The sequence below is a fragment of the Rhinatrema bivittatum genome, chromosome 9 (assembly GCF_901001135.1).
Source record: "Rhinatrema bivittatum chromosome 9, aRhiBiv1.1, whole genome shotgun sequence".
Taxonomy (NCBI): Eukaryota; Metazoa; Chordata; class Amphibia; order Gymnophiona; family Rhinatrematidae; genus Rhinatrema; species Rhinatrema bivittatum.
The window spans coordinates 169,592,388-169,619,649 of NC_042623.1; the positions used below are offsets into that span (position 1 = coordinate 169,592,388).

At 42.6% G+C, this 27,262-nt stretch overlaps 1 protein-coding gene across 8 annotated transcripts in view; it reads left to right on the forward strand.

Moving 5' to 3' along the window:
- Positions 1 to 27,262, forward strand: part of ING5 (inhibitor of growth family member 5) — a 68,010-nt gene that overhangs the window by 18,585 nt on the left and 22,163 nt on the right. For 4 of the 8 annotated variants that reach the window (XM_029616430.1, XM_029616429.1, XM_029616427.1 and 1 more), the window contains 3 exons: positions 3,817 to 3,888; positions 15,641 to 15,828; positions 17,117 to 17,228. In XM_029616430.1, coding sequence (XP_029472290.1) covers positions 3,817 to 3,888; positions 15,641 to 15,828; positions 17,117 to 17,228 — 372 coding nt within the window. The remainder of the gene's footprint in view (positions 1 to 3,816; positions 3,889 to 15,640; positions 15,829 to 17,116; positions 17,229 to 27,262) is intronic. The other 4 variants (XM_029616433.1, XM_029616431.1, XM_029616428.1 and 1 more) reach the window with 1 other exon arrangement.

Here is a 27,262-nt window from a genome sequence, read left to right on the forward strand (position 1 = left end):
TTGACTGTGTTCCATTAAATCATGTCTTTCTATATGCTCTACAATTTTGATCTTGATAGTTTCCACTATTTTTCCCGGCACTGAAGTTAGGCTCACTGGTCTATAGTTACCCGGATCACCCCTGGAGCCTTTTTTAAATCTTGGGGTTACAATGGCCACCCTCCAGTCTTCAGGTACAATGGATGATTTTAATGATAGGCTACAAATTTTAACTAATAGGTCAGAAATTTCATTTTTGAGTTCTTTAGTACCCTAGGATGCATACCATCCGGTCCAGGTGACTTGCTACTCTTTAGTTTGTCAATCTGGCCTACTACATCTTCCAGGTTGACAGTGATTTCATTCAGTTCGTCTGACTCATCACCCCTGAAAACCAACTCCGGAACTGGTATCTCCCCAACATCCTCATTAGTAAACACGGAAGCAAAGAATTCATTTAGTCTTTCTGCAATGGCGGTATCTTCCCTAAGAGCCCCTTTAACCCCTCGGTCATCTAATGGTCCAACCGACTCCCTCACAGGTTTCTTGCTTTGGATATATTTAAAAAAAGCTTTTATTATGAGTTTTTGCCTCTATGGCCAACTTCATTTCAAATTCTCTCTTCGCTTGCAGACATGTTTTGTCCTTGCTTTTACTGCTAGGCTGCCAGTTAACCCTTTGATCCACCTTCAGATAATCAGATGGACTCTGTAATGAGTTGCACAAATTCTGGAATTATCACAGCTGTGATGAGTTTAATGATGCAAACTGCAACTGTGATAGAAACTGAAGTTCAAATTTTATAAATGGTAAGAAACCATGCCTTTCTCAGGAATTTGTGGATATACATAAGAACATGCCATACTGGGTCAGACCCAAGGGTCCATCAAGCCCAGCATCCTATTTCCAACAGTAGCAAATCCAGGCCATAAGAACCTGGCAAGTCCCTCCAAACAAACTGTCCTAGGTTGCTTTGGGTCAAAGGAACTAAATGGGGGTGAGGAGTGAGGGACACTCGGAAAAGGGAAAGCTCTGGATTTGGCAGAGGCAGAAACCCTATGCTGACTGATAATGATTTCGTATAGCAATTAGTCCTTCCCAGGTGCCGCAGTATAGGGAAGCCCTCATGTCTCCGAGAAGAAATATGACTTTATGGCTTTGGATGTCATGGGCTCGATGACTCTCTTGGCGTCCACATCTGCCTCAAGCATGGTCTGTTCTGCAGAGTCCTAGGCTACAGAGCCGAGGACCTGAATGTAGTACCTTAGGTTCAGACCCATGTGCATTTCACACTCAGGATGATATTTAATAGCCTAGGAGCACAAGGCTATTTTTCCTTTTCTAAGGATGTTATAAGGAGCCTGAGCAGCTAGTTTTTCATAGTTGCCTCCTGAAGGGAACAGATCTTGCGTCTCCTCTTGTGTTGTAGGGGTGAGAGGGACAGGAATCCTTATGGATAACCCATGGATCCCGTCTAGACAAAGGGCCAGAGCCATCCATCCAACATTCCAGAAATCCTGGTTTCTAACTGAAAAGAAAGCAGCCCAAGCAGTAGCAGTCAGTGTAAAGCCTTTAGGTAAATAGAAGAAACTGAGGTCACCAGTAGCTCTCGGGTGCCCTGGTAAATGAGTCCGATTTGGTTTGAAATGGAGTCATAAACCCCCACCCACCCTTCAGGACTAAACAGCAACTCACATGGCCAGCACTGTCCTTGTACAGACAAATGTTTTGAACTGACATTTTTGAGACTCTGAAGTGTAAGGATCGGCAGAAGTGGCCTTTGCCTTAGTAGGGGTCAAGTGGTGCACTTCCATGAGTGTATTTCTGATCAGTTCCATGACGTTCCCAGATAAGCCAGGTAGTTGTTCTGGGCAAAATGATAGAAAAAATTGTCAAGAACAAACTTATTAGGCATATGGAGAAAGATGATGTAAGAGGGGAAGAGCCAACATGGATTTAGCAAAGGGAATCTACTAGAAATCTTTAAGAGTGCAAATAATCATGTGGATAAGGGCAAACCAGTCAATATAGAAGTGTGTGTTAGACTTTTCTGAAGGGATTTGATAAAGTTCCTCAAGAGACTGAAGGAAATTAAAAAGTTATGGGATAGATGTGTATCATTAACTGATTAATTAATAGGACATCAGCAATAAGACTACATTTGTTAATCATCTCTCTCTCTTCATTTGGAAAACTGAAGTGCCTGGGGGATCTCTACCAGCACCAGTAATTTAGGAAAGGGAGTAAAGACTGTGCTAATCAAGTCTGCAGATGACAGCGTTATTCAGACTAGGTCAAACAGGAGTAGGCTTGGAATTGGGCATCTAAATAGGTTACATTTAATGGGGACAACTGTAGAGTGATGTACATAGAAAATATTCCCAACACAATGCTAGGTTTCACTTTAAGAGTTGCCACTCTGGAAAAAGACCTAGGAGTCCCTGTGGACAGTATATTGAAAGCCACAGTTTTATGGGCTGGCCTTGGTGGCGAGTGGTGTGAACTGCCACATGGAGGACTTAGGTTTGATTCCTGACTTTACTGTTTGTTTCCCAGGATGGCCAGGGCTGGGGATGCTGAGAGAGCATTCACATCAATACCTATTAGCTGGGATTTATAGACCCTTGCTAAGGTAAAAAAAAAAGGGGGGGGGGGGAGGGATATTAAAAAAAATGAAGGGGAAGCCAAGGGAAGTTGAGAATAAATGCTTATGGCATGAAAGCACTTTCAAGTCCAGTTGTAATGTAGTGGGAGGCCCAAAGGAGCGGGACGAAGCCAATAGAACGTTAAGAATTATTTGGAAATGAATAGAGAACAGAGAGGATATATAAAATCATGAGTGGTGTGGAACAAGTAGATAGAGAACAGTTTTATTTACCATTTCATATTATACTAAGACCAGGGGAGACTCTGAAACTAACTTGTAGAATTTTATTTTTTTTTCTGTCAAAGCACAGTTAAGCTGTGGAATTTTTTGCTATAAGGTTTGCTCAAGGCCAGAAATATAGCTGGTTTAAAAAAAAATGTTTGGACAAGTTTCTGGAGGACCAGTCTATTAAGCTATTAGCCAGGTAAGTTTGGGGATGACCTCCTCTTCTGGGCAGGAGTAACATGGACTAGATCTTACCATTAGGATCTGTTGGGCATGGCTTCCAGGCATCCTGAATTGGTCATTGTTGGAGACAGGATGCAGGGTTCAGTGGGCCATCGGTACGGCATGCTTTATAAGGCCTTGACAATGAGCCACTCTTGAACGTGCAGAAAGTGCTCTGCCTTGGGGCCTGTCTGGAAATCCTTTAATGCACGTTCCATAACCTGCTTATTAATTCGGAGACTTGCTGTGTAGCTGTAGTTAATTTCTTGTAGCATGCGGCTTTTATTTGCACAGTTTGGAGGGAAGTATGTCTTTATTTGGTGGAAGTAAACTGTAAGGGCTTTCTTTCTTCTGTTTTTTATTACACATTAATGTTCTGCCAGAAAAGCTAATGTAAGGGCTTGTTTTACTAAGCTTCCCTCCCCTCCCCCCCCCCCCCCCCCCCCCCAATTAAAGAGAGAATGGGAGAAAAACCTTTGTAAATCAGGCCCTAAGTTTGGGTTCTGGAAAGTTAACATATTTGTTCTTTGTTTTAGAGTTCTGCACCACATTAATTTCATCACACCTGTCCTCTTCTCTTTTTTTTTTTGTCTAGCAATTGGGTTCTTTTGTCCTGGCTCTTTTCATCATCCAGCTATCTTGATTGTTTTTTTTTTTTTTTCCTGTCAGCAGAGTGAGGTCTTGGGAAATGAGATGACTTTCCTCTGACATTGGTGCTTCCTGACTGTGCACTTGTGTTTCAGGCATAGAAAACCTGCCTTGTGAACTGCAGCGAAACTTTCAGCTGATGCGGGACCTGGATCAGAGAACAGAAGGTGGGTTTAGGTACTTGCTAAACCTCTCGGCTTGAGAAGGAGGGCACTAGAAGCCAGACCTTGAGAAGGCTGAGTGCTGGCTACATGGGAAACTTGCATGCACAGCCCTGTACAGTATACATTTGTGAGGGTAACACTTTTTTTTCAGCAGCCTACAGAGGGCTTAGGTCTGCTGGTCAAAGCACTTGCAGAGTTTTTAGCCCGAATTTTCAAAGTGGCCTTATGTGTAGAAGTCCATTTTGAAGATTCCTGGGTACTGACAGACAGTACGCATAGGGACATAATGTGCAGCACATTACATCTACTCCCGAACAGGTATAAATTGCCATATGTACATTTATATACATGCTTGCAAACATCACAAGTATGCATGTAAATGTTTTGCCCTGCCCTGCCTCTGCCCATAGAATGCCTCATACTAGTCTGGGGAAAAGTACACGTGAAATTGTGTTTCACATATACTTTGTCCCCGTGCTACCTCCCTGGGTAATTTTCATGACAAATTGGGGTTTATGCATGAAAATTATTTTGAAAAATTACCCCCAGTATGTAAGTATAATGCTCAGTTGAAGAGTTCTTGCTTACTCTTTAGGTAAGCAAAAGTCCCAATGTGTCTCTCTTTTTTTTTTTTTTTTTTTTTTTTTTTTTTAAACTATTTTTTATTTTTATAACCTTACGAAAATTACACAACTTTAGTTAGTACATAACATAGCCGTAGCACTCCAGACATAAACTCAGCAACCCATATATTATACAGACCAGTTTCTCCAACCCCCATAAATTCCCCACATTAACTCATATTCATCTTCTTGATCTTGAAGCATATACGTGAGCTTTTCCATCTACGCACTTTCTGCCGTCTTTGCATCCCAACAGTCCAACCTCAGGGACTGTTTTCAGAAGTGATCTATTGACTGTCTCACTGTATGTAATAAATCTGCAGCCCACGTTGTCGTCTCATGCTAGACCAGTCCGCCCACCGGCACAAAAGATACAGAGCTGGATCCAGCTGTAGTCATTGTCCACAAATGACAGAAACACAGTCCGTAACCTTTATCCAGAATGACGGTACGTGAGAACAGTTCCACCACATATGCCTATACGTTCCCTCTTCCCCACAACCTCTCCAGCACCCTTTATCATTATAGCTAAACTTGCCAAAAAAAACTGGAGTGCGGTACATATGATTCAACAAATTGTATGATAATTCCTGCCCCTTACAACATATTGTAATATTCCCAGATGGATTTCCAAATCTTTGCATACCAATTTACATTCCAATCTGTATTCCATTTCTGTATCAATTTTGGAAACGCTTGCTTGCTCATTTCTGCCCTAGTAGATTTATAAAGCACTGATATCAAGCGCTTTGGCATCTTTCTTCCACTCCCCCACTCTCCTCCAGATCAGGATCTAGTGTGACTCAGGGCAGACTATCTTTGCGCAACTGCAGATAGAGGTATCGCGTGGAAGAAGGGACTCCATATTCAGCCACCAGCTCCGTGAAGGATTTCACATTGCCATCATCAACCAGTTGTCCCAGGTGTTTCAAGCCAGCCACAGCCCAGTTCTCCATATCTGGAGGGAAGGTACACTTTGATAAATGCGGGCTCCATACTATTGATGTCATATAAGATGTGGTCACATCTAAAGCATTACTGTGTCGCTGCATCACCCTCCATACCCGCAAAGTATGTGCTATTATGGAATGCTCCCTTAAAATAGTTTGGAGTGGGTTAGAGGAAAAAGGCATTTGCAACAAGGAGGCCAAACTACATCCCCTTGCTGCTACTCTTTGTTTATCCAGGCACGAATACAAACTATACGGCAGGTCCAATAATACCACTGGATCTCTGGGAGTCCTAGTCCACCTGAATCTCCAAGCTTTCCCAAAGTTTGATATTTCAGTCTTGGTGGGTGACCTTTCCATAGAAAGCTAATTGCTACTCCTCGAAGGAGTCTGAATGTCACATGGGAGGTGCATGCAGGAGTAAACCAATCTAGGAAGTATGGCCATTTTTATCAAATCCATTCTGCTCATCAGAGAAACCAGGAGATGCTTCCAGCTCCCCAAGTCTGCCTTAATTTTTGCCATTATTGGTATGTAACTATCATTATATAATTTGGGGGATCCAGATATCTAAATACTTGAAACTGGACTGAGCTCTTTGAATCATTTCTGCCCCTCTGTGTTCCTGTCCCGTTCCCCCCCCCCCCCCCCATCCACCCACTAACATAAACTATTCTAAGTCAGAGATTATCTTGTATCCTGACAAGGAACCATAGCAGTCCAAAGAGTCTGCAACTCTGCTATAGATTGTGGGAGATTCTTCAAATATTAAAGGGCATCATCCGCATACAAAGAAATTTTGTGAGTAGCATTACCCATGGAAAACTTCTGGATTTCCTAAGAATGTCTCATCGCTTGGGCCAGTGGTTCAATTTCCAGATCAAATAACGGGGACAGGGGAAATCCCTGCCTCGTTCCCCTACCTATATTAAAAGTTTCAGATATCCCTCACCCCCTGTCACCACCCTAGCAATGGGCCCTATATATAGTGCTCTGATCCAAGAGACAAAGACCTTTGGAATGCGAGAGTGTTTTAACACTGAAAACATAAACAGCCATGACACACAGTCCAATGCCTTATCCACATCTATTGACCATATTGCTCCCGCAATTTTCTGCCTACTGATTTGATCCAAAATATTGAACAGCCGCTTCGTGTTATTGATTGAACTCCTCCCTTTGAAATATGTTTGGTCAGAATGCACCACGGCAGGTATATCTTCCAACCTTAACTGCAGGACCTTAGCCAAAATCTTTATATCTGAATTAATTTAAAACATTGGTCTATAAGAGGCATACTCCATCGTGTCCTTGGCAGCTTTATGGATTAAGACTATAAGAGCTTCTGTCAATTTGCCCACCTTAGCCTCAGGAGTCCTCAAGTAATTGTAAAGGTCACTCAAATGGGGTACCAACACTTCTGCAAAATACTTATAAAACTCGCCAGGGAACCATCAGGGCCTGGACTCTTCCCTCCCACCAATGTTTTCAAAGCCCATATTACTTCATCTGGAGTAATAGGCATTATTAAAACTTCCTCATCCTCCGATATGTGTGGCAATCCCAAAGGCTCCAGAAATGAAGTTATATCCTTCTCCACAGGTTTGTTGTTCCTTATAAAAAATGGGATGCAAATATCTAGCTTATTTCCTGCGGTAGGTGTTTAATGTTCCCCGGGCATCCCTTAGACCAGTGGTTCTCAACCTTTTTTTGGCCAGGACACACCTGACAGATGGTTCTCACGTGCGTGACACACTGAACATGTGACCATCACGGGGCTAAATGTGAACATGCACTCTGCATCCACAGGAATCCCCCCAACCCCCAGCAATGAGTGCAGAGCAGATCTAGGGCATTACCCTGTACAACTCGCCACACAAAAAAGATATTCTGGTTCTGATGCCATCTCAGTAAAAGCAAAACAAACTTCCTTTACTACCAGGCACAATAGCCTTCCTTATGAAAAGACAGTAATTTACCACTAATGCATATCCTATTGAGAAAACACAACAGATAAGATTGATACAAATGCCTACATGCTAGTAAAATACCTCACCTCGGTCACACACCCAGAACTGACCTTCACCAAAAAAAATCACAAATTATAAATATGGAGACAGAAACTGGAATGGAAAACCAAAAAAGCCATTCTGCATGCAGTGCAAACCTGGAGAAATGGAAAGAGAAATATAGGACCTAACAGACTCTCAGGATTTGTAATAATGCACACAAACTAACCCGCACAAAGTTATACCTGTATTATGGAACACACTCAAACAGTAACAACCCTATCTAAGAAATACAGCTGTGGTAAATTTTGAATGGAAGTATTGAGGCTTCTACCCTTAGCAGAATTTAAAACCAGGGAATCCTGCCTTGATAAAATATCCCACTTCCACTTCTATTTCCCTACCCTTTCTGCCTTGAGACAAAAAGTTTACTTTCAGAGGTGTGTTCGAATCTACCACAGAAATTTATTAACCATTAATTCATGCAGCACATCATGCATAAATAAACCAGTCAGTTTATTGTAAAAATATTTTCTTTATTTCACAGATAAAGAAAGGCATGAATAAATATCTCTAAATGACTAAGAAACACTTTTATGTTCAAATCTTAACTTTACCAGAGTATATCCTACAATCAATGCAAGAGCCATTAATAAGGAAATTGAAATTATTAATATCAGATAAATGTCTATTAATGTCATCTTTTTAGAAATTAATACATTTCTAATGCATCTGCCAATCTAGAAACAATAGCAATTTAAAGGTTCTCATATACTTGAATAAAAGATTATATTTACCAATTATCTGAAGCACCCCGCTTTTGTGTCTCTCTCAATCACGTGCGAAGAAAGTCTAAGTAGCACCTCTCTCCCTCCTTCTAACTGCTCCCAGTTTTATACACTTAAGACCCTTTGATCCAGGGTAGCTGTTACTCTTCCATCAACACATCTATATTTTAGCCTTTGAACATCTTTTCTAGGGACCTTGACTAGGGTTCAATCAATTTTTCATATCAGAACAGTAAAATATAGGATTTATTCTTATTCTGTTTATAGCTTCGCCCATTTTTGATTTTTAATTGGATTTCTTTTGTAGTTCTAAGAGAAAATCTTTTTCACTCCCTTCTGTCACAAGAGTAACACTTAATTTACTGGCCATCTGTTTTTAGGATGGTCAATCATGCCACCTGCGTTAGGATGCTCAATGTCATAAAATGCAGGTGCTTTCTTACTTGAGATAAGAGAAAGTGGTAAACAACTGTACTCTCAAAGTCTGAAAGTAGAGTAAAGGTGAAATCTTGAGGTCTTAAGTAGGGTAAAGGTGAATGCTATGTGCTGGAGCTTTTTCAGCACAGCCATGACTGATGTCATGGCTTTTAAAAGTAAAGGCTTATGGGTATTAAATGCTAACATGTTTCTTTATGGCTAATTGATTACTGACTTCACTAAATATAAGTAATTATCAATAAAGCACAAAATATTAAGATATTTTCTGACACAGCGATTTATTTAAACCAAGCCCTAAACCAGGGTTCCCTCTAAGCTGTGCGTGCGCACACGGCCCGAGAAGGCCGCGCACATGGTACAAAGTTTAGCACACGGAGTTTTTAATCCTAGAGTTTTTCCAAAAAGTAGGCAAATTATTAGGCATAAAATCATTATACTTGCACAACAATGATGGGAGATACCTAACGTGCGCTACATAATGTCTGTGCCGCCCTGTGGGTTAAGAGATCTCTGACTCATCTCTACACAGTCCATAATATTGGTTTGAACACTAAGTGCACACACTGATACGGCTCTCTGACAGAGGCCAGGATGCCACCTGTTACTTAGAACTGCCTGCTAGGTCATTAATGGGATGAGGTCAGGGAGCGTTCATACTCCCAACTTCCAATGGCATAGCTGCAGCCTGCAGCGGTTCAGGTACAGTGACACAGTGTGGATGGGAGTGATACTAGCATTGTTAGGCTACACAATACACACGCGTACAAGAATCTATGCTCTGCGTCAGCAGCTAGATGACTGAGTGTATATGACGCCACGTGGTAATATAAATCATTTATAAAGAACATTAGAAAAATTAATTACAATTAAGATAATAAGATTTGAACGCATAAAAACTGAAATGAGTAAAAGTGTTAAATGCAAGAGAACAGCTACATCATTTAAATCCGAATGGCTAGATGAGACTGTTGAAACTACTGCGAAGTCGCACGGCCTAACTCGTGTAGTCCTGTGTGAAATTTTTTCATATGATGAAGATAACAAAATTGAAAAATATGAATCCACTACTTCGCGGTGGGTTGAAGAACTTGTTACTAGAGACTCCAGAAGAAAAGCAAAGTAGGCAAATCGTAGAACGGAAGTGTTCAAATCCAGATGAGATAAAGGTCCTGATTGACAGCATCTTGCTAGCCATCAAATTGAACTCCTCTATGCTGGCTGTTACAGATATAAATGAACACATGGCCAAATTTGTAAAGCTGCCAGAGAGTTGGAGAAGTAAAAATTACGCATTTGAATTTCTTGAAGTCATCAACAGCGTTGTTCAAAATGATATAATGCAAGAAATTTCTTCAGCATTGTTCCACCACTTTGACCAAATGCTTAATACTTTACTTTAAGTATTGGCCTAGCAATGCTTTGGATTACAAAGTATCATTTGGTGGCGTTTTGCGATTAGAACATTACAATGCTGCTTTAATTGTATCTGCCATCAAACACTTTTATATAGCAAACAAGCTTGATTTAAGGAAGATGGTTATGTTTGCATCTGACGGAGCCTCTGTTATGTTAGGAAGAAAAAATAGAGTAGCAGCACAGTTGGAAAAAGAAATCCCACACCTAACTCAGCAACACTGTGCAGCACATCGTGAAGATTTAGGAATAATTGATACATGGAAAGAAGTCAAAACTGATGCAAGACATTGAAACTCTTATCAGAACTGTGTACTCGATGTTTAGTAGATTTAAATTTTAAGAAATCGTTGACGCCTCAGAGCGTGATTCAGTGGCATTCAGACCTTTAAATGAAGTGCAATGGCTGTCGAGGCATTTTGCTGTGCAAGCTATAGTTGGAAACTATGCTGTTTTGTTACAATATTTCGAGGAAGAGCAGGGAAAAGACCCAATTGTTAAATACTGTTTCAAGAAGCTGAGCACTTCTGAGTTTAGAGTAGCTCTGGAAATTTTGAATGACGTTCTATCAGATTTGGCTTCATTGTCTCTTCTTCAGAAGAAGGGTTTAACAACTCTAAAAGCTCACCATCTAGCTTGAGGCAAACTGAACAAGATCAGAAGTCAATATCTAGCAAGTTCAGCTCAGTGGAGTCAAAGTGTTAAAGCACTATTACAGGTACCAACCAATAGTGCAGTCGACACAAGCTCGCTGATCACATTTATCAATCTCTTGTGTGTCCATCTCCCCCTGCACTAGTGCCTTAAGCGCCTCCCATCTCAAGGTGGGATTAAACTCCTCAGGTGGATTATGTCTAGATCAAAATCTTTAATAGCCTTTTGAATCTTACCCTTAAATGCCTCCCCACCCAGCAACAAAGCATTCATTCACCAAGGTCTGAACAAACCCAGGGTCTGCTGAGAACTGAAAGTAATGGAGGTTGCATAATGATCTGATTAATATGCTGGTTAAAATATCTGAATCCATCACTCTGGATGTCAGTAAAGTATTGCATAGGAAATAATCTATGCAACTACACATTTGGTGTCTGGAAGAGAAAAAGGTATAATCTCTGGCTCTTGGATTCCTCTCTCTCCAAACATCAGCCAATCCAAATGTTTGCATCATACTAAGAGTCCCACCATTAGCTTCACCTCCCCATTTATCATTCCGCATTCTGTCCTCCGTCGGATCCACACACATTCCAATCTCCTCCCCATGCGTAGCGCCATAGTATCAAACTTCATCATGACCTCATGCAATTTATTGTACAATTCAGACTGGCCACTATTAGGTCAATATACCGCTGCCAGTGTTGTTCTTCTGCCAAATAAATTTCCTTCCATTATCACTTATCTGCCCTCAGTCACATCGGGATCTACATACCTGAAATGGGAGGTTTTTATGCACCAAAATAGCCACACCTCAGCAGTGTGACTAATAAGATGCTGCTTACACCTGCCCTACCCACATCCTCTTCCACTTTTCATGCTCTTTAGTAATCACACGTCTCTTGTAAAAAAGGCTATTAATGCCCCTTGATTTTTTTCAGAAATTGCAAGATTCAAGTCCTCTTTACAGGTGAGGAGATCCCACGAACATTAAGGGAGATTATTTTAAGATTGGTGCTCATCTATCTGTATAGTAAAATCTAATAAACAAACACCATTTAATATGTTCAAAGCACACCCAATCTCCCTCTGTCCTCAAGACCAGCTGCAGTATTGTCAACCTATCTGTACCAACCACAGTCCACCTTTAGTGCTAGCTTTTAATTTTTTAACTCTTAACATCCCCAACATTAACTTGAATCCTCTCTCCCCATCACTTATTTCAACTCTAAGCTAAACCCACCTTTCCCCTCATCCAGCCTTCTCTCTCAAACACCATACATCATTCCCCCTTACCCCCTTCCCAGCAGACCCCAAACTTTAAGCTCTGATGATGAATGAATAAGAGAGACTGCTTCCATCAATATTATAAACCTCAATTAAAAAAAAAACAGAAGTTCTTTCCCAAAAAGCATAATTTGGTGATAACTCCCCCTGGAGACCATATCCGTGTCTGGAAGATACCCCCATCCACCAGAGCATTTAAACCCCCCCCCCCCCCCCCCCCCAAGGAAAAAAAAAAATCAATAAATATCATTCTAAAGGCCAAATTGTGCTTGCTCTGCGGCACTGTGTGTTCCATCGGCCGGAATTCTACCTCCATACCACTGCATATTAACTAGCATCTCTGGTAACCCCTCAGCAGATGATACTTATAGTCTCCTGATCTCCACGGCAAAACTGCCCCCTCATTCAGTCGAAAAGGAAAAAAACAAACATTCTAACTCTGTGATTTCAATGGCGCATAAGAGTGGCCCACAACAGAGTTCTTCTGTCTATCCGGCCCTACAGCATTCTCCTATGCTCCACCATCTCATCTGGCCACCTCATGCCCACTTCAAAAGAGTGGCCCACACAGCACTGCTGCCAACACCAAACAATCAAAATAAGATAAAATTAAAAAACAAACCACACTCAGATTCATTCTTAGTCCATTTGGCCTAACATGAGATGTAAAAGGGGGTCTTCCATTTCTCGTTCGGCCACTGATTTTGTATTTCACCTTTTGCTGTCTTCCCTCGCCCGGCTCGTCAATATGTCTCCAGCTCAAACTGCATCCGTCTCATCACTGCTTATCGCCCAGCTCAGTCCTTCTGAAACCCTGCCTTGTTGCGATCACTGAGATTTTTTTGCGGCTTCCACAGATTCAAAGATCATCTGTTTGGAGCCAACCATCAGCTTCAGGCCTGCCGGGTACAAGAGCGCGTACTGCAGACCTTTCGATCGCAATGATCTCTATCTCCTGAAATTCGGTTCTCTATTTTTTAACTTGCTGCGAGAAATCCTGGAATATATAGAAGCAGTGTCCATTATACATAAATTCTTTCTTCTGTCTGGCTGCTGACACAATCCTAGCTTTATCCGAAAAATGCTGAAACTGTATAATAATAGCTCTGGGTTTCAGCTTCGGTGTGGGAGGAGGTGCCAAAGCCTGATGCGCACTCTTGATGTGGTGTGTGTGTGTTTTGTTGTTTTTTTTTCCCAGGCCCTGCTTCATTTTCAGTTCAAGGGCCTTTGGGATCCATTTTGAAAAAAAACACCTCATGGGGGTCATGCCTCCGGGCGACCCAAACTTCAGATGTCCTATTTTCAATATCGTCCAGCTTCTCGGCCAATATTGCATATTTTTTATCCAACGCCTCCACCCACGCGCGTGTTTGGGTTTGCGCCATCTCTGCCTCCTTCATTCTGCTTTCTACTGCATTCATGCAGGCTGCATTTTCCTGAACAGAGGACACCAAAGTAGCCAACTTTTTTTCCACTACCCACTGCTAGCTTAGAATTAATGTCATCTGAAAGCTTTTTCGAGAAGCTCTCAAACATTTTTTTTTTTTTTTTGCTATGTACCAGTTTGGGCCTGTGCCATTGGCAAAGCAGACCACTCATCCTCCATATCAAAGTTCTCAGGCGAGGTCCTCCTTTCCTGATCCTGACTTTGCAACAGACCTCCGATTCTTAGATTTCTCAGCCCACATAGCTTGTACCTATATTTTTAGACATTCCTAGTCAAATTTTTCAGCAAGAAAAATCCTGCGGGAGTTCAGAATATTAACAAAATTAAGCCAAGCCTAGAGAGTTTTGCTCAAGCACGTCTGTTTCTCAGCACATCATCGCATGACCCCTGCTTCTCTGTATTTTTACTGATTGGATTGGTGCATATAAACACTAATCAGGAAACAGACCTCAGAGCGATCCTATCCAATGATTGCAAGATTTTGTGACAAGGTGGTGGCCAGAGCCAGAGGAATGCTTTGGTGTATAGGGAGAGGCAGAACCAGTAGGGAAAAAAGGGGTAATAATGTCTCTCTGTCCATCACTACTCCTGCAGAATTGTCCACTTCTGGAAGCCATATGTCCAAAAGGATAGAGACAAGAATCCTAGTTTTCTCCAGGACTAATATGAATACTAGAACTACCAGGGCAGTGTTTGTGAAAGTTAAATGCCTACTGTGGGTACATTTATGCTTTTTATGAAATCAATATTCAGAGGAGCTTGCCTGTTTAACTTTGGGTGTTAGCTGGACAAACGACCAAGTTTTAATTTCACGCCGCACTGATGGGTATATATTTTTAGCCAGGTAATTTATTACCTGGATAAAAGGAAGCAGTGTTTGTTTGGGTGAGCCCATTCAAAGCACGTGGCTTTATTATAACAAGCTAGTGCTGATTCAGTGCTAGCTAGATAATCTTACACAGCTAACTTTTGGTTGGAAAAATTACTATCCTAACATTAGCCTAAAAAGTATTTAAAAAAAAAAAAATTAGCATGTGAGTAGCAGCCTCTTCCTCCATCCCTCAGTGAGTAAAACACTTGTAGCATGGCCTGATCCTTCTCCACCCCCATTTTAAAGCAAGTAAAACTGCAAATTCCCATTCTTGAACCTTCAAATTGCCCCAGAAGCCCATGGGAGGAATAGAGGCTCTTACTCTTACCTCCTCTCACTGGGCTGCAGTAAATGCGGATTATAGATGTCTGAGGAGAGCAATTTGTGGTTGAGTGAAATGGATGCATGTGGTCCAGTAGGAGTAGGTAAGAGCCTCTCTTCTTCCCCCTGGGCTTTCGGGGGCAGTTTTGGAGTTCAGAGGGCAGGGATTTACAGCCAGACTTGTTTTTTAGGGTAGGAACTGAGGTGGAAAGCTTGGTCATGTTACCTTTTTCACTCTTGAGGTGAGGCTGATTGGGCCCACTCTACAATTTATTGTCCTGTGAGGTGGGAGAGAGGATTGCACTTCACTGGTACCCTACGTTTTTGCAGTATTCAAAAGCCCAGTGAGTGACAAAGTTACCCTGATAACTCTACCTTGGTAACTTTAGCCAAGTATATTCAGTGGCGCTTATTTGAGTAAAAGTTATCCAGATGACTTTTCTGCTGGCCAGCTTACTGAATATTGACCAGTATGTGTTTACAAAAACAAACAAACTTTGCCTTCATCTGGACACTAACTGTATAGTAAATGTACTCTAGACCATCTGTGTACCTGAAGAGAAATGAGAGCATGAAGCTTGTCTCATTAGATCACTGGATGCAGTCATTTTTTTCATGGCTTCTCACTTTCCTCAAGTAGAGGCATGGCTCACTGCTATTCTGCTACATAAGAACAAAAATTGTCCACACCCCTAACTCTCAGACACTTAAATGTAACATTTCCAGTGTGTGTATACAGATAATTTTGGTTGGTGCAGCTTGTGGCATCTCTAGCATATTCAGTATGTGCCACATAGAACCCACTGATCCAAAAGTCCCTTGTTTAAACTGGACTTGGTTAGCTCACCGAGACCAGAATTGACTCTTTGGGAAAGCACCAATCAAAGCCTTTTGATGGTCTGTCATTTTGAGAAACAGCGCTTTCTGATTGGTGGAAATGTATCTGTCCCCTGTAAGGTATACGTGTGCTCCTCGCAGATAAGAAAGCAGAGATCGACAGCCTGGCTGCACAGTACATTGCAACAGTGCGAAGCCTGTCTCCGGAACAACGGGTGGAACACTTACAGCGGATCCAGAGTGCCTACAGCAAGTGCAAGGAATACAGCGATGACAAAGTGCAACTGGCCATGCAGACGTATGAGATGGTGAGGGCAAAGATCAAGGATTGAATGAGTGAGACTAAACCTCTTCTATGCTGTTCTGAATTTCTAGGTGGAGATGGTGGTTGTTTACCAAGAGGCTTAATAAAAGTTTCATTACAGTCAGCCTCCATGCCTTGGTGATGGGACTGGTGGTCAGGTCTTTCTCCTGGAGTATGTGAGGGCCAAGATTGTCCCATGGTGATTTATTCAGCTCTGGAGGAGAAATAGCGGTTGTGCATATTCTGAAGAATCTAGGTGGTAGAGGCCTCTTACTTTGGAGGAATCTTGCCCCACTATTGTGTACTGACTAATTTGGAAAAGTCTTCTCTGGTAGTGTGCTTTGATTAGATCTGCTCTATTACAAGTGTTTTATTTACTCAGGTCGATTTTAAAACAAGCATGTGGGCACGATTCCTGGTGCTCGCACATGGACGCAGCAATTTTTTTTTTTAAATTTACGTTTTTATTATTTTCCATCAGTGGGGTACAAACAACCAGCATGGTAAAACACACGATACATGAAACCACTGAAAACACATCAAGTGGACGCAGCAATTTTATAACATTTCACCACATGCATGTTATAAAATATGGTTCCCACGTGCACATGTGTACCAGATTTTAATATCCATGCGCACATTTGTGGGCGGGTTGGGACTTGCACGGGGGGGCGGATTTTAGAAACCAGTGTGAGTAGGCCTTCCCTCATTTCTCTCCCAGTCCGCTCCAATTAAAGGATGGACTGGGAGGGAACTTCCCTAACTATCATTCCTACCTTTTCCCATCTCCTCCCTGACCCCTAACCCCTACCTAGCTATTTACAATTTTTATTTAGTTTGAATACTAATCCTTGGGAGCAGAAGTAACTTCCGCGTGCTGGCCAGCTGCCAGCATGCGCTTCCCTGGGACAGGGCCTAATGTCTACTGTCCCGGTCAGCCCCCGCCCCTCCCCTTCCCTTTAGCCATGCCAAGCACTTCTGCGCATAACGGGAGATACGTGCGTGTCCGGGCTGTTTGTAAAGTGCGCTTGGTGCGTGCAGGGCCCAGCCATGCACGTATCATTTGGATTTTACGCGTGTGGCCTCTTTAAAATTCGGAAGTTAGGTTTTGGGTTGGTTTTGTTTTTGTGGTTTTTTTTTGCATAGACACACAGAACAAGGGAAAAATGTCCTCAAGTGTAGCAAGGTTGTACCAAGCAGAGTGGATTTAGCAAAATGCTTAGTTGGTTCTAAGGCCCAAGCTGCAGGGCTGTTTGCTGTTCCCTCAGTGTGTCATATTTTCTCTGGTACAGGTGGATAAACACATCCGGCGGCTGGATGCAGACCTGGCACGGTTTGAAGCAGAACTGAAGGAGAAACTGGAGGGCAGTGACTTTGAAATTACCGAAGCACGAAACCTGAAAAGTGCGTTGTGTGTGTAGTTTGTGTTTGTGTTGGGTTTTTTTTTTTGACTCTTCTTGGTTCAGAATATCATCTGAGCTCAGAGCTGAGTGGCAGGCTCTGTAATAGAACTGCACCACCTTAAAACAGTGTTTATTCAACTTATACAGTCTCATAGAGCATTTTCCAATAAGATTGGTTGAACAGCGAATGCTACAATTCTTATGTTGCAGTTTGTTTTTTTTTAACTTCATTTTTATTGAGTCAGAGGAATACAACAATATCATTTGGCCGCAACAGATCAGTAAACAAGTGAACAATGCAACCAACATATTCATGAGGCAGCCTCTATATAAGGGAAAACCCCATGACTCGCTAAGTTTTTCAAATAGGCAACAGAACAAAGAGAAATAGAGGAAAATCCCCAACTAGACACACACACTCCACACATACATAGCTCACAGAAGACCAGAGGATGTCCACCCTGTGTCATACCAGGAAACGCCAGGCAAGCAGAACCAAAAGGAGGAGAAGAAGAATGAGCAATTTGGCAGTGGACAACCAATGGTACAAAAACCCCTAGCTATACTCTGGATGGCTCATGCAAGCACAATAGCCCTTCTGAGCCATAAAGGATCTCACTGAAGTAGCCTCCTTTCTTTCTTTTTCATTTTTTTGTGCATGGTGTTGCATCAAACATTTCCACTGTTCAAATGAGGGGGCTTCCTCCAGCACAGCAAAATTAGATTTTTTTTTAGCCAAAAGGAGGGCTACTGCTATGAAGCTCTTAAGCGCCAGAAGGCAAAGAAGACCCATCTCTCCAAAGGCCCAAGAAGACAACCATCCACGACCAAGGAACTGAGCAGCCCACTACCCGCTCTTAAAAAAAAAAAAAAGCCTGAACTTTGCTCCAAAAAGGTTGCAGCTTTATACATCCCGTAAACATATGGCAGAGGTTCCCAGGCAGGGCGCTACACTTCAGGCAGAGATCCAAATCCCATGGTTTCATACTGACGCCCAGGACACGAGATATGTACATTCTATGAAGGAGTTTGTACTGTATTTCTCTCATATTAGCTGTGGAAAAAGTGCCGATACCGTGCCTTGAAGGCCTGAAGTAGTTGTTCAGCGGTGTTACAGCAATGGACCCATCCTCTGCACCTTGCTCTTCTGTGCTGAATGCTGATTAAGCTTACAGGTTAACCTCTAAGTGTATGCAAATTAACCATACTTGGATCTACTTTATGTACATTTATTGCATTCCTATTTGATTGGCAACATGAAACTTGGACCATCAGTGAAGGACCAGAAATTTTTTCTATATTTTACCATTTTTAAAAGTGACCATAAGCTCTGTGCCATATTTCCAAAGTGCACACAGCTGGGAATAATACCTCCTCTGGAGCAAATAGGGTTTTTTTTGTTTATTCTTTAGTCAGCAGCTTATAATTTTTAATTAGCTCCCCAGTGAAAGCTGCTGTATTTATTTATTTGAGTTTTATATACCGTCATTCGGTAAAGCCATCATAACGGTTTACAAAATTTCAAAATGCAAGAAATTTTAACAATTGAACAAAAGGCATACCAGGAAGCATACTAAATAAGAAAGAGAGAAAATCAATTGCAAAGATATTAGTTGGAACATTGTGTCATATACTAGATTTGATTGACTATATATCTCATGCAGACTGCAAGAATCAGTTGGATGGAAAGTGTTTTATTTAAAAAAATAAAATAAAAAAACCCAGCTGTTTCCAGAAACTCATGGGATGGATAAGAGAAAGACCTTAAGGAAATATGTAATGACTAAAAATGTTTATGCAAAAAAAAAAAAAAAAAATGCATATAAACAACCTAAGTCCTTGCACAGAAAGCAGCTGCACATGTCCGTGACTACTTTTTTCTATGAGAAACGTACCTGCAGACTGCATCCCTTGTATTTGTATGGGTCAGGTCTCTGGGGCAGCCCATCTGTGTAGGTTTTAGAAGAAAATTGTAGCAAATACGTTTGCTTCCTTGACTTCTCATCCAATCAGCTCCCCTTTTCTGAGTGGCTGAAAGTGCACACTTTGTTGCACTTTTCCTAGTGGGAGGGGGAGGAGTTTGAATGCTAGGATACATTGTGGCCACTATTAGCCACACACAGGCCATTTTATGTGCACAAGCATGTAGAAAACTGCTTTCTTTGTGTCCCATGAGGAAATAATTGCAGTTGAATTTCCTGTTCGGTTAAGGGACAGTTTTGGTGGGATATGGAAAGTTAGACCATAAGACAATGAAATCGATTGTTAAGAGGGTAACTTTCAAAATAACCGTGTTTTACCTGCAGGAATGGGGGAGTCTTTGAAAACTGCCTACCCTGTGTGTGGGTAATATGCATGTGAGAAGGGGCATTCCCTGCTTGTGAGAAGGGGCATTCCCAGGGGCTGGGGTGAGGAAAGTTTATGCACATAGGATTTTCAAAAGTACTGTTTTATTTTGTTGTGGAACAAAATAACCCATACAAAAAGGAGATGCAGATTTGTGTGGGAGTTTTTTCTTAGATGGGTTTCAAAGGAAAAGATTTGCCTTTGAAAATTGATGCAAAGTCTGTAAGTAAAAAGTACCCTTGGATGTTGCTTATCCACAGGCAGTTTAAAAATTTGCTTTCTAAGAGATATATATATATATATTTTTTTTTTTGAATCAAGGATTCATGGTTACCCTGTTAGTCCATTTGAATACATAAAATTAAGGGTTGACAAATAAGTTGTAGATACCTTTTTTTCCTGTTCATACACCAAATCAGTCCAGATGCATGAGTTTTGCCTCCCTACCAGCAGATGGAGACAAAGAAGAAAAGCTTTACTGACACTGCTACATATTATAGCATGCCACCTGCCGTCTCTCAATATTTCTATGTTTTCCAGCCTATGGCAGAGATGCAAAACCTGCAATTTGGAGATTTTTTTTTTTTTTTTTGACTATTGAAGTCAAATTTGCTCCTAGGGACGTAAGGGGACTTGGCAGGACTGCTCCCCCTGGTAGAGCAGGGGGTTGGTGACCCTAATGTTGCTTGGCTCGGTGTTGGTGGGGAACTAAAAGTCAGTGGTCTGGCTCCCTTGTCTTTTTCCCGTTGACCTTCCTTCCTCATCTGGGGTACAGTCATAGCAGCATAAGGGAAGTAGCCTTATTCATTTATTTCTCTGCTTGCTGGCTGGGTTCTCTTTAGCAGCCAGTCTCTTACTTTAAAAAAAAAAAAAAAAAAAAAAAAAGTACACGTGGCTTGAGGAGGCATAGGAAGGAGAAGGGGGTCTTGTGGCGGCCTGCAGCAATACCCGCGATCAGCGCTGAAGCTCGGGTGCGAGTTGGAAAGCGGTGCATGCAGCAGAGACTCATGGGTGGCCACAATCCATCATGGCAACACCCGCGGAGCTTGGGGAAAAGCTGCCAGATGTGTGAAGACCATTGTTCGTGGCTGTGTGGCAAGTGTTTCACCAGGTGGGGGGGGGGGGGGGAAGGTGGCTACACATCAGCAGGCACAGTGCTGGAAGGTGGGAGAGTAACTCTTGTCTGGGGCAGGCAGATGCATGAATGGTGGCTATTTTGCCTGCATGTGTGAGAGAGGCTGAACTGGGGGAGAGAAGAGACTCCTCGTCTCCTTTATCACTGGTTGATTGAAGCTCCTTTGCATCCTAGATAGCACAGACACCCTTGGCTTCCTGTCTTGATAGCAGTTTTGGGATGCAAAAATATATCGTCCCAATAGAGGCTCTTCCTTGTCTCAGAGGCAAGGTTCTGGTATGACTCAGTCCTTTTGGGGCCCACATAGATCTGCATGTGAAAGTACTGGTCAAAGGGCTGGACGAAGTAAACCCACACAATGAAGTGAGGCTGGTCCCCTCCTCGCTAGAAGTTGTAGGAGGGAGACTAGCCTTCTTTTATGATAGATCGGGGGTCCTGGAAGTGATAAAGTAGCTATGCTTTAGGCTTCGCTTGTCCAGTTCGAGAGGCCTATTTGATTTCCCCTTGCATATCCCACGTCAAGAGAGGTGGTTTGCACCTCGCTGGATTGATTGCGGCATCTGGAAGTGTTAGGTCCCTTCTTCCTTGGAAACTCTGTTGCCCCAGTGTTATGGGAACTATCAGCCCATTCTAGATCTGAAAAAGGTGAATGTGGCTCTAAGGGTGTTGCAGTTTTGCATGAAAAAATTGCGATTGGTGATTAGTGGTGGTATGCAAGGGGGAACTCCTGGGTTCACTGGATTTGACAGAAGCTTATCTGCACATCTCTATCAGGGAGGAACATTAGAAATGTCTGTGATTCATAGTCCTGGGTGAACATTGTTCAGTTTCAAGCACCCCTATTTGGGCTAGCAATGGCACCACAGATCTTCTCCATGGCAATAGGAATGGTAGCTGCAGCCTTGAGGAGGGAAGGTGTCTTTAGTCCACCCTTATCTGGACAACGGGCTCATTTGAGCGAAGTTGGGAGATTCATTGTCAACAGTCGGTGAAGCAGGTCATACAGAAGCTAAAAGCTCTTGGCTGGGTGGTGAACCTGGCAAAGAGCACTGTGGTTTCAACTCTGTCCTTGGAGTATCAGGGAGCCCAGTTCGACACCAAAGTGGGCAAGGTGTTTCTCACAGCAAATAAGGTGATGACGTTACAGACACAGGTCTGTCACAGATTGTAACTTTTTGGTGCCCAGAGTATGGGATTATTTACAGGTTCAGAGTTCTATGGCTTTTATGCTAGAGCTAGTACCTTCAGCATTCTCACACATAGAACCACTTCACAAAGTGATGTTGTCTTGCTGGAATCCACTGTCTAAGGGCTTCCAGCTACTGCTTCAGGGGGAATCCAGGTGCAGTCTCTCATGTTGGCTTTCTCGGGCCAATTTGGAGCAAGGGGTGGACATGGAAGATGTGGATTCAATGGTGGTGCCCACTGATGCCAGCCTGAAGGGTTGAGGGGAGGGGAAACGTGCCAAGGGCAAGCGGCTCAGGGTTGGTGGTCGATGGTGGAAGCATTGTAGTCTTATCAGTTTAGAGACCAGGGTGGTTCGCATGGTGTTGCTCTCCTCGGGTGGCTCGGGTCCTATCAGACAGTGCGACAACTGTGGCATACATCAGTCGTCAAGAGGAAACAGTCTTATAGTGTCTCGAGAGGCTCAGAAACGTTTCAGTTGCATGGACCAACACCTGTGGCTCTTATGGTGACGAGGTGGACAATGTTCAGGCAGACTTCCTCTGGGGAATGGGAACCCTCAGCAGAAGAGAGGGCTGTCATTAGGACCAGGTGGGGCAGTCCATAGCGTGAATTGACGGCAGAATGCCAAGGTGTACCGCTTCTTCAGGTGCAGGTGAGAGGTTGGATCAGAGGGGCTAAACACCCTGGTACTCCCATGGCCAGCAAGAATACAGTTATACATTTTCCCTCTGTTAACCCTGATAGGAAGGGTGTTACGCTGTGTTGAGATGCATCCAGGAAAGGTGATTCTCATAGCTCCAGAATGGCCAAGTCTGTCATGGTTCACAGACCTGGTAAATTTTGCAGTGGATGGTCCCTTAAAGCTGGAGCATCTGTAAAAGATTGCTTCATCAGGGACTATTCATCTTGGAACAGGCAGATTGCTTTGTCTTGCAGCTTGGAAATTGCTTAGGGATGAAGGGATCATTAGAAGAGGTCCTTACCACTTTTCTTCAGGCTAGGAGATCTTCCACCTCCCCTGGCTTATGTCAGGGTATGAAGAGAGTTCAAGGCATGGTGTCTCGAGGAGGGAGTGGAGCCTACTTGTGCTTCAGTGTCTCAGGTTTTGGCCATTTTGCAGAATGGTTTAGAGAGACCTTTGCTTATAATTCCCTTAGAGCAGGGATGGCTAACTCCAGTCCTCAAGTGCCACAAACAGGCCAGGTTTTCAGAATATCCACAATGAATATATATGAGAGAGATTTGTATACAATGGAGGCAGTGCATGCAAATCTTTCTCATGCATATTCATTATAAATATCCTGAAAATCTGGCCTGTTTGGCACTCGAGCTCTGGACTTCACCATTCCTGCCTTAAAAGTTCAGGTGACAGCCTTAGGCTGTTTCGGGGAAAAGTATATGGAGTATCCTTAACTTCGCATCTGGATGTGGTTCGTTTTCTTAGAGGGGTAAAACATTTGTGTCCTCTGGGATAGAAAATGTGTCCTTCATGGAATCTTAACTTGGTGCTGTGGGTACTCTGGTCCCTTGTTTGAGCCATTGAGTCAGACATTGCTGAAAGATCTTATCCTGAAGATAGTCTTTTTGGTAGCAATTTGTGTCAAGATTTGTTTCTTTAGCTTACTGAGGATGGGGTGTTACTGCGCACAGTTCCTTCCTTTTTTGCTGAAATTAGTATCCTCATTTCACCTCGGGCAGACAAAACTTACGGCATTTTTGGAAGTTGAATTTGGTGGCTCTTGCACGCAAGGGAGCTCCATTTGTTGGATGTTCATCTAGCCTTGTTGTGTTATCTCAAAGTGATCAATGGATTCAGGAGATCTAATCATCTCTTCATTCTATTTAGTGGAGTGAAGAAAGGGCCATAAGGCTTCTAAGGCTACAGTTGCATGGTGGCCATAGGAGGCAATTGTGTTGGTGTATATTTGTAAAGGATGACTTAATTCCCAAGGGATTGTGGGCACACTTTATGAAGGCATAGGTGGTGGCCTGGGTGGAGTGCCAGTAGGTTTTTCTACAAGAAATCTGTCAGGTGGTGACTTGGACTTTCTTACACACTTTCACTAGGCATTACCAACTGGATGTTTGGTCTCCAGCAGAGGTGTGTTTTGGGGAGAGTCAGTCTTTCGCTTTCCTGCATGGTTTAGTGGAGCTTGGGTATATCCCATACGTCTGGACTGATCTGCGATATGAATAGGAAAGGGAAATTGGATCTTACCTGCTAATTTTTGTTCCTAGAATACCACAGATCAGTCCAGAGCCCCAATCTATCTAGAAAGATTGATTTTATGTGTAAATTGTGGCGAAATTATTCTATCTGTTGTGGTTTGGGTGTTTCAATCCCCATTAGTGGTGAAAGGGCTCCAATTCAGGGGCTCCAGCTTTCCCCTGCCTGGCTGGTGGGAGCTGAAGTTAGTTTCTTGAGGTTGTTCTCATCTTGGCTTGGGTACAGGTCAATATTGAGGGACTATATTAAGTAGCAGTGTCAGTAAAGCTTTTCTTCTGTCTCCATCTGCTGGTAGGGAAGCAAAACCCTTATGTCTGGACTGATCTGGAGTATTCTAGGAATGAAAATTAGCAGGTAAGAACAGTTTCCTTTTAGTGGACTAACTTAAGTCTGTGATGAGCTTTGAGCATTATCTACTCTTCATCAGGTCAAGATAACGCTCAAAAACATTGCTAGCCCATTAAACAGGTATCGCCTACAATTTTTTGACCCTTAATTTCACTAAGAGGAAGAGTTAGAGCAGCAGCAGGTGTCCATGCTGGCACTGCTCCCCATTTGTGCCAGTCCTGCAAGCATGCTCAAAATTTGTGGGTCGACACCTATTTGCTGATCTGAGAATGAGGGAGGGTAGTTAGAGCACTGGCAGGGGGAAAAGGGGCAAGATCCACACCGAACATTTTATGGAGGTAGCGGAATAGAAGTATTTTAAATAAATCCAGAGGAGAGGCTAAAGGATTTAGAGCACTAGGTATGGGAGAGAGGAGTGAATTGGGGGGGAGGGAGGGGGTCAGTGAGATGGGAGGCTACTGTGTGGAGGAGAAGGGTTATAGTACTTAGTTTCCATCGCTAAGCAGGCTGAATTAGTCATTACAGGTGGGTGCACTGAATGAACTTGTCTCTGCAAGTTAATAGAGCTTTGAGCTCTACTGAACATGTATGGAAGTTGCCTTGTGAATCTTCAGTCTTTTTTTTTTTTTTGTCTAAGCACAGCTTGGACATAATCTTTCTCCTACATTTTTTCTTTAAAAATCCTAATAACTACTTTGATATATTTTTACTTCAGTTTATTCTTCTAAAGTTGTCTCGCTGCCTCATAACAGCACTTTTCAGTGTTACTTAAAAAAAAAATTCTTAATAACGAAGTCTGGCCTTCTCTTTTTTATCATGAAAACACTCTCCTACTGGGAGAACTGCCTTAAGTCCATCAAACACTTACTCACCAGCCTGAACCTGGTCCTCAATGCAGCCAAAACAGAAATCCTTCTTATCTCCACCGACCATTCTACCAGCCAGGATCGGACAACCTCTATTCCGCAGACCACTCAAGTTAGAGATTTAGGAGTCATCATTGATAACCATTTAAACCTAAAAAAATCAATCAACAATATTACGAAGGATTGTTGCTTCAAGTTATGAAAAGACTCAAACCCCTCCTCCATATCCAGGATTTCAGAACTGTCCTTCAGTCAACAATATTCTCCAAAACTGACTACTGTAACACTCTCCTCTTAGGACTCCCGATCTCTACCACTAAACCACTACTGATGCTCCAGAACTCAGCAGCCAGGATATTAACCAACACCAACTGGAGAACTCATATCACTCCTATACTTAGAAACCTACACTGGCTACCTATTAAATACAGAATTTTGCACAAAGCACTCACCATTATCCACAAATCCATCCACAACCAACTACCTCTAGACCTTCAGTTTCCACTCAAACTATACACATCTGCAAGACCCATCAGAACGGCACACAAAGGAACCCTTCATGTCCCCCCAACTAAATCCTCTCATCTAACTTCCACGAAAGAATGGGCATTCTCCACAGCTGGCCCCATCATCTGGAACAACCTGCCGACTGATCTAAGACTGGAACCCTGCCTGATTACCTTCTGAAAAAAACTCAAGACTTGGCTCTTCCTCCAAGCCTTCCCTTAAGCCTAACATTGCAACAGTACTTTCATTTAGCCCAATAGACTAAATGACCGACCCTGCCACTGTATTTTCATACGTTCTCATTCTCCAGTTTTTTCTGTCCTTTATTTCCTGGCTACTCTAGCCCCCAAGTTCATTCTCCCTGTTATTTGTAACTGCGCCTCTGCCTTCCTGTTATATGGTAATGTTCAGTTAATCCCTAAATTTGATGTAAACCGGCCTGATATGAAGTTCGGTATAGAAAAATGTTAAATAAAATAAATAAATAAATGTCCAGGCAGAAGAAATCAACCACATTGAGTGAGTGATTTTAAGAGTTGTATCTGTGGGAAGATGATGTCCCTTACCAATGGCCATGAATTGTTGTCTGTGTCCCTGGGTAGATCATGACCAGAAGAACTACTATGCCTGTGAATGGATGTCCCCTTGCTCACGGAGGGCTAGGGCTCTTAAAATTGAAGAACTGTGTAAATCTCTCCAGATTTGCAGTAGGCCTTGTCCCGCAGTACAGCCTTGTCTGCTTTGCTGGGAAAAGAGTTGAGCAGGAACTCATCAAAAACTACCCCATCCACTCAGGCTGAAATCTCAGGGTCTAGTTCTGCCAGCCAATTGGACATTGAAAGCAAAGGGACAGCAATCACTGGAGCAAATGTAGCCTGCACTGAAGAAACATAAGAAATTGCATTACTGGGTCACACAAAGGGTTAATAAAGTACAGCATCCTGTTACCAACAGTGGCCAAACCAGGCTACAAGTACCCAAAAACGAAGTATATCCTATGCTACTGATGCTAGTAATAGCAGTGGCTATTCTCTAAGTCAACTGATTATTAGTAGTTAATGGACTTCTCCTCCAAGAACTTATCTAAACCATTTTTTAACCCATCTATGCTAACTGCACTAACACATCCTCTGGCAACAAATTCCAGAGATTAATTGTGCATTGAGTGAGAGAATTTTCTCTGATTAGTTTTAAATGTGCTACTTGCTAACTTAATGGAGTGCCCCCTAGTCCTTTTATCTGAAAGAGGAAATAACTGATTTACATTTACCCGTTCCAGACCTCTCATGATTTTAAAGCCCTCTTATCATACCCCCCCCCCCCCCAGCCATCTCTTCTTCAGACTCGACAGCCCTAACCTCTTTAGCCTTTCCTCATAGGGGGGACTGCAGCTCACAAGCTCAGTAAAGGTTGATCAA